Here is a 20,381-nt window from a genome sequence, read left to right as displayed (position 1 = left end):
ATGAACGACATTTTCTGTTGGGCCGAAGAAAACCGCTCAATGACTTCTGCGGTTCACATCCCGGGAGTGGACAATTGGGAGGCAGATTTCCTCAGTCGTCAAGGCCTCGACTCCGGGGAGTGGTCTCTCCATCCGGAGATTTTCCACCCGATCTGCTGTCGTTGGAGCTCCCCCGACGTGGATCTGATGGCCTCATGGCTAAATTTCAAGGTTCCCGACTTCATAGCTCGGTCCCACGATCCAGCAGCAATCGGGGCAGATGCATTGTACTTCCGTGGCGTCATTTACGGCGTCCGTACATATTTCCCCCGCTCCCTTACTGCCGAGAGTCATCAGGAAAATCAGAGCGGAGGGAGTACCGGTAATCTGATTGCGCCAGATTGGCGCACCGGGCGTGGTATGCGGAACTAGTTCAACTAGTTGCCGATGTTTCCTGGCAATTACAGAATCGCGCAGACCTCCTTTCACAGGGCCCCATTTACCACCAGAACTCCGAGGCCCTGTGTTTGACGGCATGGCCTTTGAGTCCTGTGTTCCAACCCAGGCAGGTTTCTCTCCGGAATTCCTCTCTACCATGATCAGCGCCAGAAAGCCTATGTCTATGCGCATTTATCATCGCACTTAGAAAATCTTCTTTTCCTGGTGCAACGACCGGGGACGTTCTCCTCTTGCATTTTCCATTCCTTCCACCCTCAAATTTTTACAAACGGGTTTGGACTTAGATCTCGCCCTTAGTTCTCTCAAGGGGCAGTTTTCAGCCCTATCCGTTCTGTTCCAACGCAAGATTGCTAACAGATTACAAGTGAAGACGTTCATTCAGGGAGTCTCCCATAGGAGTGCCACCCTATAAGATGCCGTCGGACCCATGGGACCTTAATCTGGTCCTCTGAGTCTTGCAAGAAGCTCTACAGGAAGTTTCCCTGTCTTTTCTTTCAAGGTTCCTGGTTGCGCTCACATCCATTATACGGGTCTCTGAGCTGGCAGCTCTGTCTTGTCAAGTTTCCGTTCCTGAATTTTCATCTGGATAAGGTGGTTTTGAGAACATCCCCGTCCTTTTTGCCAATGGTTGTCTCATCCTTTCATCTCAATCAGGAGATTGTCTTACCGTCTCTCTGTCCGGCACCAGTACATCGCATTGAGAAGGCCCTCCACACACTGGATGTAATGAGAGCTCTCAAGAGATACGTCTCTCGGACGGCATCCTTCCGCAGGTCGGATGCCCTGTTTGTGCTCCAGGAAGGGCCAAGGAAGGGGTTTCTCGCTCCCAAGATAACAATATCAAAACGGTTTCGTTCAGCTATTCAGGAGTCCTACCGAGTCAGAGGTCATTCTGTCCCAGCAGGGATTAAGCTCATTCTACTCGGTCAGTGGGTGCGTCTTGCTCCATCCGACACCAAGCTTCGGGAGCACAAGTTTGCAGAGCTGCGACCTGGTCCAGTCTCCATACGTTTACAAAACATTGTCATATTCATTCTCAGGCCTCTGCAGATGTGACCGTCAGCAGACGAATTTTGCAGTGGCTGTGCCGCACCTGTAACCTGTGGGTACAAGGAGCAATTACAGTTGATTGTTCCCCACCCAGGGACTGCTTTAGGACATCCCATGGTCCTGTGTCCCCCAATGAGGTGTAGGAGAAATAGGGATTTTTGCGTACTCACCGTAAAATCCTTTTCTCCGAAACAATCATTGGGGGACACAGCACCCACCCTGTTAGCCTAATGGCTTTGGTTTTCTGTGTTGCCTTGGTTTTGACATAGTTCATCCTGGCTAAATGTTAAGCTCCTACTGCTTTGTTACCGAACTGGTTCATTTGGAGCCAGCAGGAGGGTGTATACTGCAGGGGAGTAGCTATTCTTTGTGTTACTTAGTGTCCTCCTAGTGGCAGCAGCATGGTCCTGTGTCCCCCAGTGATTGGCTCAGAGAAGAGGATTTTACGGTGAGTACACAAAAATCCCTATTTCTTGCCTTATAAATGGGGTTAGGACCATCAGTTGTGTTGTGCAGAAGTCTGGTGGATACACAGCTGATAGTCCTACTAAATAGACTGTTAGAATTTGTATTATGGCAAGAAAAAAGCAGCTAAGTAAAGAAAAACGAGTGGCCATCATTACTTTAAGAAATGAAGGTCAGTCAGTCCGAAAAATTGGGCAAACTTTGAAAGTGTCCCCAAGTGCAGTGGCAAAAACCATCAAGCGCTACAAAGAAACTGGCTCACATGAGGACCGCCCCAGGAAAGGAAGACCAAGAGTCACCTCTGCTTCTGAGGATAAGTTTATCCGAGTCACCAGCCTCAGAAATCGCAGCTTAACAGCAACTCAGATTAGAGACCAGGTCAATGCCACACAGAGTTCTAGCAGTAGACACATCTCTACAACAACTGTTAAGAGGAGACTTTGTGCAGCAGGCCTTCATAGTAAAATAGCTGCTAGGAAACCACTGCTAAGGACAGGCAACAAACAGAAGAGACTTGTTTGGGCTAAAGAACACAAGGAATGGACATTAGACCAGTGGAAATCTGTGCTTTGGTCTGATGAGTCCAAATTTGAGATCTTTGGTTCCAACCACCGTGTCTTTGTGCGACGCAGAAAAGGTGAACGGATGGACTCTACATGCCTGGTTCCCACCGTGAAGCATGGAGGAGGAGGTGTGATGGTGTGGGGGTGCTTTGCTGGTGACACTGTTGGGGATTTATTCAAAATTGAAGGAATACTGAACCAGCATGGCTACCACAGCATCTTACAGCGGCAGGCTATTCCATCCGGTTTGCATTTAGTTGGACCATCATTTATTTTTCAACAGAACAATGACAATGATCGCACGGTGCTGATACAGGGGGCTTCCAACCAGACTAACATTGCCCCCCTTGGGATTCTGCACATCAGAGGCCGATCTTTTAGGGCCGATTTTATTTTATGTGAATCTTTTTTTTTTTTCTTATATTTGTGAATATGCGCGGAATCCATTCTCGCTCCGAGACCCAAGATGCCTCCCTGCTTATAGGAGCTGCCGCGCAATATTTAGGATGAGCGCAGTCTTTCAACATTTGGATCCCGTAAACACCCACCCCCAGTCCTGACCCTGCTCTTTGGACCTCTGTCCCATCTGTCAGTTCCCTCTTGTCCTACAATAAATATTTATTCAGCGAGACATGGAAGGATCAAAGCCAAACTTTACAATCCAATTACAGACATTTTGAAACTTTTTTTTATTAAAGTTCTTCAGTCCGTGGTGTTGATGATCTGCGGTGTGAGTATTAGGCGGTTTTATTTCTTCTTCCGTCTGGTTTTGTCAGTTACATTGTATAAATTGTTGCAACATTGCAAAATTTTTGAAAAATATTTTTGTAAACATTCTAAACTGACATTTAGGCTTAAAGGGGCCTCACTACACAGAGCGCACAGTGCTCGTATTTTCATTCAGGACCCTAACAGCAATAATAACTAATAACCTACAGCAGCCTATATTCTAAGGCTATGTGCACACGTTCCGGAATTTTTGCGTTGTTTTCACTTTTTTTCATCAGTTTTCCGCTGCAAAAACGCTTACATTAAGCATCCCATCAATTTAATGCATTCCGCAATTTTTGTGCCCTTGTTGCGTTTTTTCCCTCAAAAACGCATCACGGAAAAAAATGCAGTATGTTTATTAATTTTGCGGAAAATCTGCGGATTTGCCCCTAAATTATTCTATTTGGAACGACCGGGAAAAAAAATGCGAAAAATACGCGTGCGGAATTTCTGTGAAAGTAGTCCGGATTTGCTCAGGAAAATTCTGCATACTTTCCTGAACGTGGGCACGTAGCCTAACGGGCAGGCCGGCCTCTTAGGTCATTAGTGGAAAGCTTCGTCCCCCTATGATGTAGTCTGACCCTATCGTTTATCTTCACCAAGGAGCCACGCAATGGCTTGCCTGGATGCCATCCACAGGTCGATTTATGACCCCTAGGTCCCATTTCCAAAAATATTTTTGTCATATTCTCATTATTGATATATAATTATTAATGTCTTAATAATGTCTGTGGTCATAAATCAGCAGAGAGGAGCGCAGAAGTTACAAACTCTTCCATTGGAACGTCAGAACGAGCTCACTGATGAATTCTCAGATAACTCATTCTGCAGCCAGCAGTAGACAGTGCAAACGGTGCAAAATGTTTAATGAAACCCAATTAGAAAAAATATTTTTAGCAAAAAAATACATGCATTTAGGTAAACAAAATTGAACAGATTGGGCATCTCGGCAGGGTGGTGGGCTCCACCAGCGCTCTGGTCTGACAGGTACTTTGTGCTTGTAATACCCTGTTAATAGAGAGGTCTCAGTGTTTGCTGGTCAATGTGTAACCGGTCCTGACCCCAGAGGCTGAATAAGGGGGAGGGAGAGGAGGGTCTCTATGTTTTCTGACCCTGGTGAATCTTCCCAATAACGGCTCAGTTGCCTCACAGCTGCAGGGCTGCCATGCAAAGGCTCCTGTTCCCCACCATGCCGCACCGAACCAACATCATCCGTGGATTAATTGTGGCCTCCCTGCTGCCCCTAGCACTGGGTGACAATGGTAAGAACGCCAGTCCTGTTACATAGCGAGGTGCCAGTCGTGGCCGTCAGGACCATACATGGGGAACTGCATGTAATGCAGCCATTTATTAGTAGCCCAGTGTGATGTATTGTACGAGGCGAACTGGGCTACCATGCTGGACCAGCGGAGTTCTGCCGAAATCCCAGCGCCTTCGCGTAAGCGTACTATGGGGTCGTACCCAGGAAAATGTTACCAACTGTAAGGTTCCGATGGTGTTATCCATCTACACCAATGTGAATGGCCGGGCACGTGTCCTGGGGGTCCGGAAAGGGACTAACACCTAGGGTCAAAAAAGCGGAGACGTGGTCCCGGTATTTAGGTATAGGGCGAAGGAAATGGCTGTCTATATCGTCTCTACCCATGGAGCTGTCTATTCTCTATTACCTGTCTCCGCACCCGCCGGTGCTTACTATTTCTTTAGAACATTTGTAACTTCTTTATGTTATTTCCAGTGAATTGTTGCATTTTTAGATCTGGCGACATCTATAGTCCCTTATTTCTAACCTTCCACCACCTATTTATTTCTTTGCACCAGAAATTTTTAGGAAAGTTTCCAAAAAGTATAACTGTGCTGCACCTGATGTATGGAGTGTGCAACAGGTTATTTTTTTGCCCCAATTTGCAGTTTTGTGCCTTTGTTTTGGCCCAAACCAGAAGTGAATTTAGACGGAATAAGACTTGTGTAGGACCACGGCGTCTTCTTTTCCTGCTAGATCCACATCATGCCTATTGGACCTCTTGGTGCTGATTTGTACGTCAGTTTTTCAAGCTTTGATTTGCCACATAAGTATAGAGAAAAGAGTATGTATCATGGCTTCCTATATGTCATTAGTCGTTGGTTCTCTTTAGGGCATTGCTAAGTGAACTATGGGTACTGATGGAGCTGATATGTACTTAGTTTTTAAATTCCAGACACGATCCATTCATTTTAGATGTTTAATCCAAGAGGCAGTGTCCCTGGCAGCTTCTCCCCACTCTGCCACCCTAGGTTGACAAGTGTGTGTATAGGGAGAGACCTGTCACTCAAGGGGAGTGGGGCGGGGACAGCCTGTCTTGGACCTGCCTCTTTGGCTAGGCACATAAGTCTCATGGCCACCAGCTGTCCTTTTAAAAGCCACAGCGTTTCAAAGTAAAACAGATGCTGCTGAAATGACAGAGCCAGACTCTGATTCACTCAGGCACCACGAGTCAGCTGCCACTGGTTTCTTTTTTTATAGAGGGGACCCATTTTTGGTATCCTTACCCAAAAGGAGACTAGTTACAATGAGTAAGAACCTGCCCTGAAGAACCTGTTTCTTTCTGTGTTACACAGATAACCCTCTTTGAATTTTGGAAAATCCGCTCCATGTGTAATACTTCATTTCTCCTGCGGAGGAGCTGCAGGGAAACTGGACACTTACTGCTAGGTCTCCTTACAGATCCCAGCTGAATGCTGATGATCCTAGCATGGAAAGGGGACAGTTTGTGATAAGTCTACAGCTATGGCGCCTTTTGTCGAAGCAAAAAAAAATTTAAGACTGGGATGAGGCATTGGATTGGTGTAGTTATGTGATGTTTGGTCTCTGTACACATTGAGATCATATGAAATGAGTTTTTTGTGCCGCTGATCTCCAATGCTCCCAGGTCCTTGCTCTTAACTAACTGTCCGTGCTGCATCAACAACAATGGTCGCCCATAATGGAGGCATCTGTCGGCCACTTACATTCACTTGGCCGATGTGGCAATGTGTTTGCCAACAGGAAGGACTGAGGAACAGTGAGGACACTTCTTGTCATCTCAGGGCACGATACAATGTGATTTTTGCTGCATACATCCTTAATAGTCAGAGGAAGCCGAGCTCTTCTTACTGTAGGGCTGGCAAAACTCATGAAAGTCAATTTCATCCATTACGGGCGACCATTGTTTTACAATGAAAAGTTATATCTATTTCCCTAAAACATCCAGGATCATTATAGAGGGTATACACCGAGGTGGGAATAACCAGCGGCTCCACCACAGCCAAACATGAGCTAGACAGGGAAAAATATTAGGGCGCTTTACAGATCACAAAATAGCAAACATTTTTTACTTGGGCTTTGTGACCATGCCAGATCTATTACCCCTGTGAAGCACTTATGTTACCTCCTGCAGCTCCAGTGGAATACCACTATGCATTGCAAATAATGCATCCTGGCAGCACACTGCAACAAAACATCCCCCCAGTGACACCAAATACCACACTACAGGCTATAATACCTCCCTAACTGTGTCAAGTGCCACAGCGCAACACAAAACACCTCCCCAGAGGAGCCAGAGACATATCACGGAACAGCACATAACACCTCCCCAGAGGAGCCAGAAACATATCACAGAGCAGCACATAACACCTCCCCAGAGGAGCCAAACATATCACAGAGCAGCACATAACACCTCCCCAGAGGAGCCAGAGACCTATCACAGAACAGCACATAACACGTCCCCAGAGGAGCCAGAGACCTATCACAGAGCAACACGAAACACCTCCCCAGAGGTGCCAGAGACATATCACAGAGCAGCACATAACATCTCCCAGAGGAGCCGAAAACGTACCACAGAACAGCACATAACATCTCCCCAGAGGAGCCAGAGACCTATCACAGAACAGCACATGACACCTCCCCAGAGGAGCCAGAAACATATCACAGAGCAGCACATAACACCTCCCCAGAGGAGCCAGAAACATATCACAGAGCAGCACATAACACCTCCCCAGAGGAGCCAGAGACCTATCACAGAACAAAACATAACACCTCCCCGGAGGAGCCAGAAACATATCACAGAGCAGCACATAACACCTCCCCAGAGGAGCCAGAGACCTATCACAGAGCAACACGAAACACCTCCCCAGAGGAGCCAGAGACCTATCACAGAGCAGCACATAACATCTCCCCAGAAGAGCTGAAAATGTACCACAGAACAGCACATAACACCTCCCCAGAGGAGCCAGAGACCTATCACAGAACAGCACATAACACATCCCCAGAGGAGCCAGAAACATATCACAGAGCAGCACATAATACCTCCCCAGAGGAGCCAAAAACGTACCACAGAACAGCACATAACATCTCCCCAGATGAGCCAGAGACCTATCACAGAGCAGCACATAACACCTCCCCAGAGGAGCCGGAAACATATCACAGAGCAGCACATAATACCTCCCCAGAGGAGCCAAAAACGTACCACAGAACACATAACATCTCCCCAGATGAGCCAGAGACCTATCACAGAGCAGCACATAACACCTCCCCAGAGGAGCCAGAAACATCACAGAGCAGAACATAACACCTCCCCAGACGAGCCAGAGACATATCACAGAACAGCACATAACACCTCCCCAGAGGAGCCAGAAACATCACAGAGCAGTACATAACACCTCCCCAGAGGAGCCAGAAACCTATCACAGAGCAGCACATAACACCTCCCCAGAGGAGCTAGAGATATATCACAGAGCAGCACATAACATCTCCCCAGAGGAGCCAGAAACATCACAGAGCAGCACATAACACCTCCCCAGAGGAGCCAGAGACTTATCACAGAACAGCACATAACACCTCCCCAGAGGAGCCAGAAACATATCACAGAGCAGTACATAACACCTCCCCAGAGGAGCCAGAGACCTATCACAGAGCAGCACATAACACCTCCCCAGAGGAGCTAGAGATATATCACATAGCAGCACATAACATCTCCCCAGAGGAGCCAGAAACATCACAGAGCAGCACATAACACCTCCCCAGAGGAGCCAGAGACCTATCACAGAACAGCACATAACACCTCCCCAGAGGAGCCAGAGACCTATTACAGAACAGCACATAACACCTCCCCAGAGGAGCCAGAAACATATCACAGAGCAGTACATAACACCTCCCCAGAGGAGCCAGAGACCTATCACAGAGCAGCACATAACACCTCCCCAGAGGAGCTAGAGATATATCACAGAGCAGCACATAACATCTCCCCAGAGGAGCCAGAAACATCACAGAGCAGCACATAACACCTCCCCAGAGGAGCCAGAGACATATCACAGAACAGCACATAACACCTCCCCAGAGGAGCCAGAAACATATCACAACGCAGCACATAACACCTCCCCAGAGGAGTCAGAAACATCACAGTGCAGCACATAACACCTCCCCAGAGGAGCCAGAGACATATCACAGAGCAGCACATAACACCTCTCCAGAGGAGCTGAAAACGTACCGCAGAACAGCACATAACATCTCTCCAGAGGAGCCAGAAACATCACAGTGCAGCACATAACCCCTCCCCAGAGGAGCCAGAAATATATCACAATGCAGCCCATAATACTTCCTCAGAGGAGCCAGAAACATATCACAATGCAGCACATAATACCTCCCCAGAGGAGCCAGAAACATCACAGAGCAGCACATAACACCTCCCCAGAGGAGCCAAAAAACGTTCCACAGAACAGCACATAACACCTCCCCAGAGGAGCTGAAAACGTACCAAAGAATAGCACATAACATCTCTCCAGAGGAGCCAGAAACATATCACACTGCAGTACAAAACACCTCCCCAGAGGAGCCAGAGACATATCACAGAGCAGCATATAGCATCTCCCCAGAGGAGCCAGAGACATATCACAGTGCAGCATATAGCATCTCCCCAGAGGAGCCAAAGACATTACAGAGCAGCACATAACACCTCCCAAGAGGAGCTAGAGACATATCACAGTATAGTACATAATACATCCCCAGAGGAGTCAGGGACATATCACAGTGCAGCACATAATCCATCCCCAGAGGAGCCAGAGATATATCACACTACAGTACAAAACACCTCCCCAGAGGAGCCAGAGACATATAACAGTACAGCATATAGCATCTCCCCAGAGGAGCCAGAGACATCACAGTGCAGCATATAGCATCTCCCCAGAGGAGCCAGAGACATTACAGAGCAGCACATAACACCTCCCGAAAGAAGCCAAAGACATATCACAGCGCAGCACATAACACCTCCCCAGAGGAGCCAGAGAATATCACAGTATAGTACATAATACATCCCCAGAGGAGTCAGGGACATATCACAGCGCAGCACATAACACCTCCCCAGAAGAGCCAGAGACATATCACAGTATAGTACATAATACATCCCCAGAGGAGTCAGGGACATATCACAGAGCAGCACATAACACCTCCCCAGAGGAGCCAGAGACATATCACAGTGCAGCACAAAACACCTCCCCAGAGGAGCCAGAGACATATCACAGTGCAGCACAAAACACCTCCCCAGAGGAGTCAGGGACATATCACAGAGCAGCACATAACACCTCCCCAGAGGAGCCAGAGACATATCACAGTGTAGCACATAGTATCTCCCCAGAGGAGCCACAGACATTACAGAGCAGCACATAACACCTCCCCAAAGGAGCCAGAGACATATCACAGTGCAGCACAAAACACTTCCCCAGAGGAGACAGAGACATATCACAGTGCAGTGCAAAACACCTCCCCAGAGAAGCCAGAGACATATCACAGTGCAGCATATAGCATCTCCCCAGAGCAGCCAGAGACATATCACAGTAGAGTACATAATACATCCCCAGAGGAGCCAGAGACATATCACAGTGCAGCACAAAACAGCTCCCCATAGGAGCCAGAGACATATCACAGTGCAGCACAAAACACATCCGCAGAGGAGCCAGAGACATCACAGTGCAGCACAAAACACCTCCCCAGAGGAGCCAAAACATATCATTGTGCAGCACAAAACACCTCCCCAGAGTAGCCAGAGACACACGGCAGCATAAAACGTCTCCCCTAGAGGAGCCAGAGACATATCAGTGCAGCACAAAACAGCTCCCCAGAGAAGCCAGAGACATATCGCAGTGCAGCACATAACACATCCCCAGAGGAGTCAGAGACATAGCACAATTCAGCACATAATACATCTCCAGCGGACCCAGAGACATATCAGAGCAGCACATAATACATCCCCAGAGGAGTCAGACATATTACAGTATATTACATAATACATCCCCAGAGAAGTCAGACATATTACAGTATAGTACTTAATGCATCCCCAGAAGAGCGAGAGACGTATCACAGAGTGGCACATAACCCTTCCCCAGAGGAGTCAGAGACATATCACAGTGCAGTACGTAATACATCCCCAGAGGAGGAAGAGTCATATCACAGTGCACCACATAATGCATCCCCAGAGGAGCAAGAGACATCATAGAGCAGCACATAACACCTCCCCAGAGGAGCCAGAGATATCACAGAGCAGTACATAATACATCCCCAGAGGAGTCAGAGACATATCATAGTATAGTACATAATACATCCCCAGAGGAGTTAGAGACATATCACAGAGCAGTACATAATACATCCCCAGAGGAGTTAGAGACATACCACAGAGCAGTATATCATACATCCCCAGAGGAGCCAGAGACACATCAGCGCAGCACAAAACACCTCCCCAGAGGAGTCAGAGACATATCACGGCACTGTCATGGTTTACAATTAGGTATTCTGGATTGTTGGACATCCCTAATTATACCATTCTGTAGAAATCTAAACAATGAGCGCCCAAAGCTCCAGTCTAATAACTGGACGTTGTGGACTATTGGGTGGCAGACAATGCACTAGTTCATGTCAGGGTCTCATTGTCCATATTGTGATCCATCTCCTATCTCCTGCCAGTGTTCATCAGTGACCAGGAGGCCATGTCTGTCTTGAAACGTTCCCGCAGAGCTAATTCATTATTCGAGGAGCTGAAGCAGGGAAATATGGAACGGGAATGTATGGAGGAGATATGTAACTATGAGGAAGCCCGGGAGATAAAGGAGTCAAATTCCGCCACGGTGAGAATATCGGATTATCGCCCATGTGATGTTTATATGTATGTGAGTCTTCTGCTTAGCCAGAATTTATGATTGTGAGGGTCCGTCCACCTTCAATACAAAGCTGCTGCAAAGTTGTCTTCGGCTTTTGGCCTCTCGTGAGGATCCTTTAGCTCTCTGATTGGCCAATCCAATCCTTGGAGATTCCAATCACTGATCCACCTGTTTGATCAGTGAGGGTCCCATCTCCGGGACCCCCATGAATTTCCAGAACTAGACTTGTGTCCACCATAGTCCTCTGAAGATCACATCCCGGAGGGGTTGAATGTAGCGGCAGGTCAGATATTATCGCTACCGATCCATCCAAATCTATGACACTGGCACCGATACTGGAGTGCAGGGTATCTTCAGTGCCATACAGATGAATCTAGCGGCAAGGCTGAACCTGCAGCTCCATTGTTATCATTCTTGCAGACTGAGGAGAATGGGGGTCATGTCGCCCCTTTTAAGGATTCCATAAAGATGCATTATGGTGGTGATGACCTGGAGGAAACCCTTCAGTGTAAAGGTCCTATATCTTTACAGCCCTGTGTTTTCTGTATTTCAGGACGCGTTCTGGCGACATTATCAATGTGAGTAGTGAAGAAAGACATCATTCATCTCGGTGCTCTTGTGTCTGTGTGTTTGCTGATTTCCCCATAGCTCAGGGGTCACCGGGGGCCCGACATGAAGCAATGCAGATGAGTATATACTGGCACATCGTGTCCTGGGGGGCGCAGGGCGAACAGGATCCTCTACACAGATACACAAACGTTAACCACAGTAAACACGTTTCAGAGTGTTTTGTGTGTGTTCCGCAGTCTTCACCTGTCATATTTGTAGCGTGAACATCACAATCATTGACTTGTTGCTTCCTTTTCAGAGGAGAAAAAATAGAATCCCAGCATGGGGGGTCGTATAGGAACATTTCCCATGTACTAGAAAATATATTCAGAGTATTTCTGGTGCAAAATCCCCTACAAAAAATGCACTTACAGATTTTGACATTTTTTTGTCCACTGTTTTTTTTTGCAGCTTTATGACTTTAGTGTAAACTTTATTGCCGACTCTCCAAAGAATCTGCATTACAGAAGCCACAGAAAAAATGGCCCCATGTGAACAGCAACAGTGTTTTCCAACTGAAGTAATTGGGGGATTAATCCTGGGTGTAATTCATAAGGATTTTGGAGCAGAAAACGCTCATTATTTTCAAAATCCAAGAGAACGTTCCTCTAGGGCTCGTTCACACCATTCAGATACACTGAAGGTTTTCTCCATCCAGGTTCCCCAGACAGAAAATCTTTGAGTGTAACAATGTGAATCTAATGTCATAAAATCTACCACCGCATGCTGCAGAGAAAACGTGCAGCAGAAATTTTCCGGCGCTGCTCCTGGAAGATTGCAGAACTTGCACTGCGGATTTCCTCCACAGATTTAAGTAAAATCCGCTTTGTGTCCGAACCAGCGAATCACTTTCCGCTGTGGATCTTCGGCGCAGATTTAACTCTTTGCAATGCAGAGGTTGAACTTTGGGGTAAATCTGCAGCAGATTCCAAGTGATCTTGTAGAATTTGCAGCAGGATCCCAGTGATCGTCGTTACTTTCAATAAATGTCGACTCTCAAATAAATGGTCTCTTCCTGCTCGTCTACAGCTTGTCATCCTGAAAAGAAGCAGCCAAGGGAAAACCTGGACCAGTGTATGTCAGGTGAGGAGACGTCCGTCTGTTCATGTTCTCCAGGTGAAGCAGCGAATGACGATCTTACGTCACCTGCGTCTTCACTGGCACTTGGGCTTGGCGGGCGCACATGACTTACTTCTATAGTCTCTTCACTTGAGGACATATCACATATGGCAGACAGGTTTCTGCCGCTGTACGGGGGCGGGTGGCAGCTAACGCTGGTGGCAGAGATGTCCCTTACACCCACCCGCTGATCTCTGTGGCACCCTACCCATAACATCAGCCATTAGCGCCCACTGTCTCTAGCCTCCGGCTGCTGCTGCATTGTTCACCTGACCTTGTTCTGTTCAGAACAGCACTCATGCGGGAAGGATTCTCTATACTTGCATCTCTTAGCAGGCTGTCTCTTCTGTAGGCCTTCTCTCTTCTGTAGGCCTTCTCTCTTCTGTAGGCCGTCTCTATTCTTAGTCCGTCTCTCTTCTGTAGGCCGTCTCTCTTCTCTAGGCCTTCTCTCTTCTGTAGGCCGCCTCTATTCTGTAGTCCATCTCTCTTCTGTAGGCCGTCTCTCTTCTCTAGGCCTTCTCTCTTCTGTAGGCCGTCTCTCTTTTCTAGGCCTTCTCTCTTCTCTAGGCCGTCTCTCTTCTCTAGGCCGTCTCTCTTCTCTAGACTGTCTCTTCTCTGCAGGCTGTCTCTTCTGTAGGCTTTCTCTCTTCTGTAGGCTTTCTCTCTTCTGTAGGCCTCATCTCTTCTGTAGGCTTTCTCTCTTCTGTAGGCCTTCTCTCTTCTGTAGGCCTTCTCTCTTCTGTAGGCCTTCTCTCTTCTGTAGACTTTCTCTCTTCTGTAGGCCTCATCTCTTCTGTAGGCTTTCTCTCTTCTGTAGGCCTCATCTCTTCTGTAGGCTTTCTCTCTTCTGTAGGCCTTCTATCTTCTCTAGGCCTCATCTCTTCTGTAGGTTTTCTCTCTTCTGTAGGCCGGCTTCTCTCTTCTCTAGGCCGTCTCTCTTCTGTAGGCTTTCTCTCTTTTGTAGGCTTTCTCTCTTCTGTAGGCTTTCTCTCTTCTGTAGGCCGTCTCTCTTCTGTAGGCCTTCTCTCTTATGTAGGCCTTCTCTCTTCTCTAGGCCGTCTCTCTTCTGTAGGCTTTCACTCTTCTGTAGGCCTTCTCTCTTCTCTAGGCCGTCTCTCTTCTGTAGGCTTTCTCTCTTCTGTAGGCCTTCTATCTCCTGTAGGCCTCACCTCTTCTGTAGGCCTTCTCTCTTCTGTAGGCCTTCTCTCTTCTCTAGGCCGTCTCTTCTTTAGGCTTTCTCTCTTCCGTAGGCTTTCTCTCTTCTGTAGGCCTTCTCTCTTCTGTAGGCCTTTTCTCTTATGTAGGCCTTCTCTCTTCTGTAGGCCTCATCTCTTCTGTAGGCTTTCTCTCTTCTGTAGGCCTTCTCTCTTCTCTAGGCCTTCTCTCTTCTCTGGGCCGTCTCTATTCTGTAGTCCTCTCTTCTGTAGGCCTTCTCTCTTCTGTAGGCCTTCTCTCTTCTGTAGGCTTTCTCTCTTCTGTAGGCCTTCTCTCTTCTCTAGGCCTTCTCTCTTCTCTAGGCCGTCTCTGTTCTGTAGTCCTTTTCTCTTCTGTAGGCCTTCTCTCTTCTGTAGGCTGTCTCTCTTCTCTAGGCCTTCTCTCTTCTCTAGGAAGTCTCTATTCTGTAGCCCTTTTCTCTTCTCTAGGCCTTCTCCTCTAGGCCGTCTCTCTTCTCTAGGCCTTCTCTTTTCTGTAGGCCTTCTCTCATCTCTATGCCATCTTTCCTTTACAGGCCATGTTTCCTCTGCAGGCCATTTCTGCTATGTAGGCCTTCTCTCCTTTACAAGTTGTCTTTCCTCTGTAGGCCTTTTCTCTTCTCTAGGCTGTCTCTCTTCTGTAGGCTGTCTCTCTTCTCTAGGCCTTCTCTCTTCTCTAGGCCTTCTCCCTTCTCCAGGCCTTCTCCCTTCTCCAGGCCTTCTCTCATCTTTATGCCGTCTCTCCTTTACAGGTTGTCTTTCCTCTGTAGGCCGTCTCTCTTCTGTAGGCTTTCTCTCTTCTCTAGGCCTTCTCTCTTCTCTAGGCCGTCTCTCTTCTGTAGGCTTTCTCTCTTCTGTAGGCCTTCTATCTTCTGTAGGCCTCATCTCTTCTGTAGGCTTTCTCTCTTCTGTAGGCCTTCTCTCTTCTTTAGGCCGTCTCTCTTCTGTAGGCTTTCTCTCTTCCGTAGGCTTTCTCTCTTCTGTAGGCCTTCTCTCTTCTGTAGGCCTTCTCTCTTCTGTAGGCCTTTTCTCTTATGTAGACCTTCTCTCTTCTGTAGGCCTCATCTCTTCTGTAGGCTTTCTCTCTTCTGTAGGCCTTCTCTCTTCTCTAGGCCTTCTCTCTTCTGTAGGCCTTCTCTCTTCTCTGGGCCGTCTCTATTCTGTAGTCCTCTCTTCTGTAGGCCTTCTCTCTGATGTAGGCCTTTTCTCTTCTGTAGGCCTTCTCTCTTCTCTAGGCCTTCTCTCTTCTCTAGGCTGTCTCTGTTCTGTAGTCCTTTTCTCTTCTGTAGGCTGTCTCTCTTCTCTAGGCCTTCTCTCTTCTCTAGGCCGTCTCTGTTCTGTAGTCCTTTTCTCTTCTGTAGGCCTTCTCTCTTCTGTAGGCTGTCTCTCTTCTCTAGGCCTTCTCTCTTCTCTAGGCCGTCTCTCTTCTCTAGGCCTTCTCTTTTCTGTAGGCCTTCTCTCATGTCTATGCCATCTTTCCTTTACAGGCCATCCTTCCTCTGCAGGCCATTTCTGCTATGTAGGCCTTCTCTCCTTTACAAGTTGTCTTTCCTCTGTAGGCCCTTTCTCTTCTCTAGGCCGTCTCTCGTCTGTAGGCCGTCTCTCTTCTATAGGTCTTCTCTCTTCTCTAGGCCTTCTTCCTTCTCTAGGCCTTCTCTCATCTTTATGCCGTCTCTCCTTTACAGGTTGTCTTTCCTCTGTAGGCCGTCTCTCATCTCTATGCCATATTTCCTTTACAGTTTGTCTTTCCTCTATAGGCCTTCTCTTCTCTTCAGGCTCTCTCTTTTCTGCAGGCCATTTCTCCTCTGCAGGCTGTCTCTTCTCTGCAGGCCATTTCTCCTCTACAGGCTGTCTCTTCTCTGCAGGCCATTTCTTCTATGCAGACTGTCTCTTCTCTGTAATCCTTCTCTCCTCTTCAGGCTGTCTCTTCTCTGCAGACTGTCTCTTCTCTGTAGTCCTTCTCTTCTCTGCAGGCCATTTCTCCTCTGCAGACTGTCTATTCTCTACAGGCCTTCTCTCTGCACGCTGACTCTTCTCTGCAGGCCATTTCTCCTCTGCAGACTGTCTATTCTCTACAGGCCTTCTCTCTGCAGGCTGACTCTTCTCTGCAGGCCATTTCTCCTCTGCAGACTGTCTCTTCTCCGCAGTCCTCGCTGCACGTGGTTATAACTCACTACTAGCAATAATGTAACGCGAAAAGAAAAAAGATGACAAATGGTCACACACAATAAATAGAAATACTATAAACTTTATTAATAGCATACCACAATATTAAAACCAGGTGAAAGGAGGGAAGGTAGTAACAGCACAAAAACCTCTGTTATAGAGTTAACAGGAAGGGTGCCACCAGGAATAACAGTCCTACAGGCTTATACATTATCAGAATAGAAAAAATAAGCAAAAATAGGAAACAAATAGTAAAAAACTAAATAAACAAAAATAATAATTTGATCCTACTGCAGTCAGGAATACCAAGCCAAATAACAACAGTTCACATATAAGATAGGTAAATACAAGAACCGCTATAGTGCTAACCTAATTGAAGTCCCATAGCCTATCAAACAAACATAGTAGATATTATTAGAGCAAGGTACCCACCGCACAGAGGACTGTAGTACTGGAGGCACGCTTCCACCCCTGGTGCATTTTTACTATGTTTGTTTGATAGGCTATGGGACTTCAATTAGGTTAGCACTATAGCGGTTCTTGTATTTACCTATCTTATATGTGAACTGTTGTTATTTGGCTTGGTATTCCTGACTGCAGTAGGATCAAATTATTATTTTTGTTTATTTAGTTTTTTACTATTTGTTTCCTATTTTTGCTTATTTTTTCTATTCTGATAATGTATAAGCCTGTAGGACTGTTATTCCTGGTGGCACCCTTCCTGTTAACTCTATAACAGAGGTTTTTGTGCTGTTACTACCTTCCCTCCTTTCACCTGGTTTTAATATTGTGGTATGCTATTAATAAAGTTTATAGTATTTCTATTTATTGTGTGTGACCATTTGTCATCTTTTTTCTTTTCGCGTTATGTGCTTATCGTGATGATAGGTCTTGTTGGTCCTTTTTCACCTATGGTACAGATTTTTGTCAAATTATGAGTTACCATGGTGTTTAGTCATATAAGTTGTTATTTATTTATTTACTAGCAATAATGGTAGACATCACACAGATGTCCGTACACCAGGGATCGCTGCTCTGTAACCTCCCTCTGTTCCTGATTGTCAGGTAACTGTGCGGAAGGAATGGGTCAGAATTACTTAGGAACCATCAGCGTCACCAGATCGGGGCGAGAATGTCAGTACTGGGCCAGTAACTTTCCTCATAAGACTAAGTAAGTGTTGGGTTCAAATTACTTGTACATTGCCTCATCTCCAAGTGCATAAATACCATTATTTAAAAAAAATAAAAAAAAACTACCATTTTGTGCATGCAGCTCCTATGCAGGGATATGTGTCTCCATAGTTGCCGACTGCAGACAAACTAATCTGATCCAACAGTCTGGTCACTTACATGTGCAGAAGATGGAGAGCAGTCACTGACCATGAACACGCATAGGTTTGCATTGGAGCTGTATACACACAACGGGTGTTATTTTCTTTAATGAAAACTGTTTGCCAAGTTTCTTATTTCTTTATTTTAGTTACATTGAAGCTATTAAAATAGGGGGCTGCAAAATTATCCAGGCCTGACGGACTGGCCGGGAGTCTCCTGACCTGAACTGAGCAGCCTCATAGCAATGAAGGAAGTTGTCAAGCTGGGATGAGGAGATCCCCGGCCAGTCCGTGCATCGCGGTCAAAGTACTGATGGCAAAACGCGGTTGTGTGACACCGACCTTATGGTCAGTGCAGGGGTCCGGGAGGGTCGGACAAATCCTCTTAAGTTTATTCCACGAGAGCGACCCTAAAGAAGAGCTGTTCGGTTGTCCCCTCTCTGTTTGCCAGGATAAACCCGGTCACCCACCCGCACTACAACCTGATGGAGAACTACTGCCGAAACCCGGATGACAACAACCTGGGGCCCTGGTGCTACACCAAGGACCCCGAGAAACCCAGGGAGGAATGTTCAGTGCCTCTATGTGGTAAGAGGGGCCAAGTTTTCCACAAGGTCTGTCCACCCGAGACGGAGACACAGCAGCAACTTTTCCAAAAGTTTCTGCCAATGACAGTAGCAGCAATGTAAATGAGAGAAAATCTGCAGAGTAAAGTGAATGTCGCTGAGTATTTCACGTCCTGATTGTGGCAGTTTTTTTCTGCAGATTGTGCTCCATTTCTGCAGCGAATCCTGCACCGTACAAATATAGCCAAAAAGTAATCCTATACTACACGCTTGTGTGACCCTCAGGGTCATGACCACAGGTGGTGCAGACCACCAGTCACCCCCTATCTCCGATGACTGGAGGGGGCTCATCGACCCTCTGCCGTAGACCCCGGGAGATCTCCGATGACTGGAGGGGGCTCATCGACCCTCTGCCGTAGACCCCGGGAGATTTAGCTTCAGGTTGGCGATCCTTACATCAGATTCTGTGGCTCCAGCTGTCAGAGAACTACAACTCCCATCATCAGGAGATGCTCAGAGTAGGGGAACCACAAGCTGCAGAAACAGCGCATAAAACAGGAGGCCACCAAGTAGTAATCACTTCCCTCTGGCCATGATTTAGGTTTGGTGAATTCAGGGGGGTCTCTGTGTATTCTACGGGGTCCCCTTTTTTTTGCATTCTTAATGACCAAACATGATATGATTAAAATTAAGCCTCTTGGAAAAGAAGTTCTGCAGCAGCTGAGGAATAATTTGTTTAGCTATCGTGCAGTGCAAACCACGATGGAGCCGACACAGGGCCCATGTGCTGCCCGCTAGGTTTGGACACGGTTTTCGTGGACCAATGATCTCCAACCTTTGGCTTTCCATCTGTTATGATATTGTACTACAACCCCCAGCATGCACGGACAGTGGCAGGTTGGGGGTCGTTTACTCCGTTTTTGTCCCTATAGGCCAAAATGGCTTCACAGTGGAGACAATTGTGAAAGTGTCAAAATCTGATCCGAAAGAGGAGACCCCCTGCGTGCCGAACCATGGCTTAGAGTATGAGGGCACCCTGGCGGTCACCGTGTCAGGGCTTCCGTGCCTCCCCTGGGACTCACCATCGGTGGAGATGTACAGCCGCAAAGAATTCAGGGAAGACGTAGTCCTGAAGGAGAATTACTGCAGAAACCCTGACGATGACGATGAGGGCGTCTGGTGCTACGTGTCTCACACCAACAAGACCTTCGAGTATTGCACCCTCAATTATTGTGGTAAGTGACCTCCTGTAATGTCCTCCCTCCATCCACCATCGCCCAGTCCACTACATGATTCTTAGTTCCCACTGCTCCTTCTCTAAAGGGAGCCCTAGACAGCTGCCCACTGCACCAACCCACTGTCCCAGCACGGCTGCAGGACCTCACATTTCCTTCGGGTGCACGACCCACTGTCTAAAACGATGTAGGGGTTGGAGTCTGAGTATATATTATATGTCCTGCAGAGAGCTCTATAATAATGCAATGTGCAGTGAGCGTCCCCCAGTGGTGGCAGAAGTCAGCCATTGTATTAACAATCGAGTGTATGTTTATGCAGAAGATTTATTATTATTATTATTATTTATTGTTATAGCGCCATTTATTCCATGGCGCTTTACATGTGAGGAGGGGTATACATAATAAAAACAAGTACAATAATCTTAAACAATACAAGTCATAACTGGTACAGGAGGAGAGAGGACCCTGCCCGCGAAGGTTCACAATCTACAAGGCATGGGCGAGAATACAGTAGGTGAGGATAGAGCTGGTCATGCAGCGGTTTGGTCGATCGGTGGTTACTGCAGGTTGTAGGCTTGTCGGAAGAGGTGGGTCTTCAGGCTCTTTTTGAAGGTTTCGATGGTAGGCGAGAGTCTGATGTGTTATAGATTTGGAGCTTTGTATCAGAAAAACAATCACATGATCGACGGGGTCACGTGCCCAGATGGCTGGGACT

General features: G+C 47.1%; 1 protein-coding gene across 4 annotated transcripts in view; it reads left to right on the top strand.

The window, feature by feature from the left end:
- Nucleotides 1–20,381, top strand: part of F2 (coagulation factor II, thrombin) — a 57,128-nt gene that overhangs the window by 22,176 nt on the left and 14,571 nt on the right. For all 4 annotated transcript variants that reach the window (XM_077286846.1, XM_077286843.1, XM_077286845.1 and 1 more), the window contains exons 6-11: nucleotides 11,254–11,414; nucleotides 12,001–12,025; nucleotides 13,086–13,139; nucleotides 17,600–17,705; nucleotides 18,317–18,453; nucleotides 19,364–19,666. In XM_077286846.1, the coding sequence (XP_077142961.1) occupies nucleotides 11,254–11,414; nucleotides 12,001–12,025; nucleotides 13,086–13,139; nucleotides 17,600–17,705; nucleotides 18,317–18,453; nucleotides 19,364–19,666 (786 nt within the window). The remainder of the gene's footprint in view (nucleotides 1–11,253; nucleotides 11,415–12,000; nucleotides 12,026–13,085; nucleotides 13,140–17,599; nucleotides 17,706–18,316; nucleotides 18,454–19,363; nucleotides 19,667–20,381) is intronic.

This window comes from Ranitomeya variabilis, chromosome 2 (assembly GCF_051348905.1).
Source record: "Ranitomeya variabilis isolate aRanVar5 chromosome 2, aRanVar5.hap1, whole genome shotgun sequence".
In the NCBI taxonomy this organism is placed as follows: Eukaryota; Metazoa; Chordata; class Amphibia; order Anura; family Dendrobatidae; genus Ranitomeya; species Ranitomeya variabilis.
The sequence above is the reverse complement of the archived record's forward strand: the minus strand, read 5'-3'. Positions and strand labels throughout refer to the sequence as shown.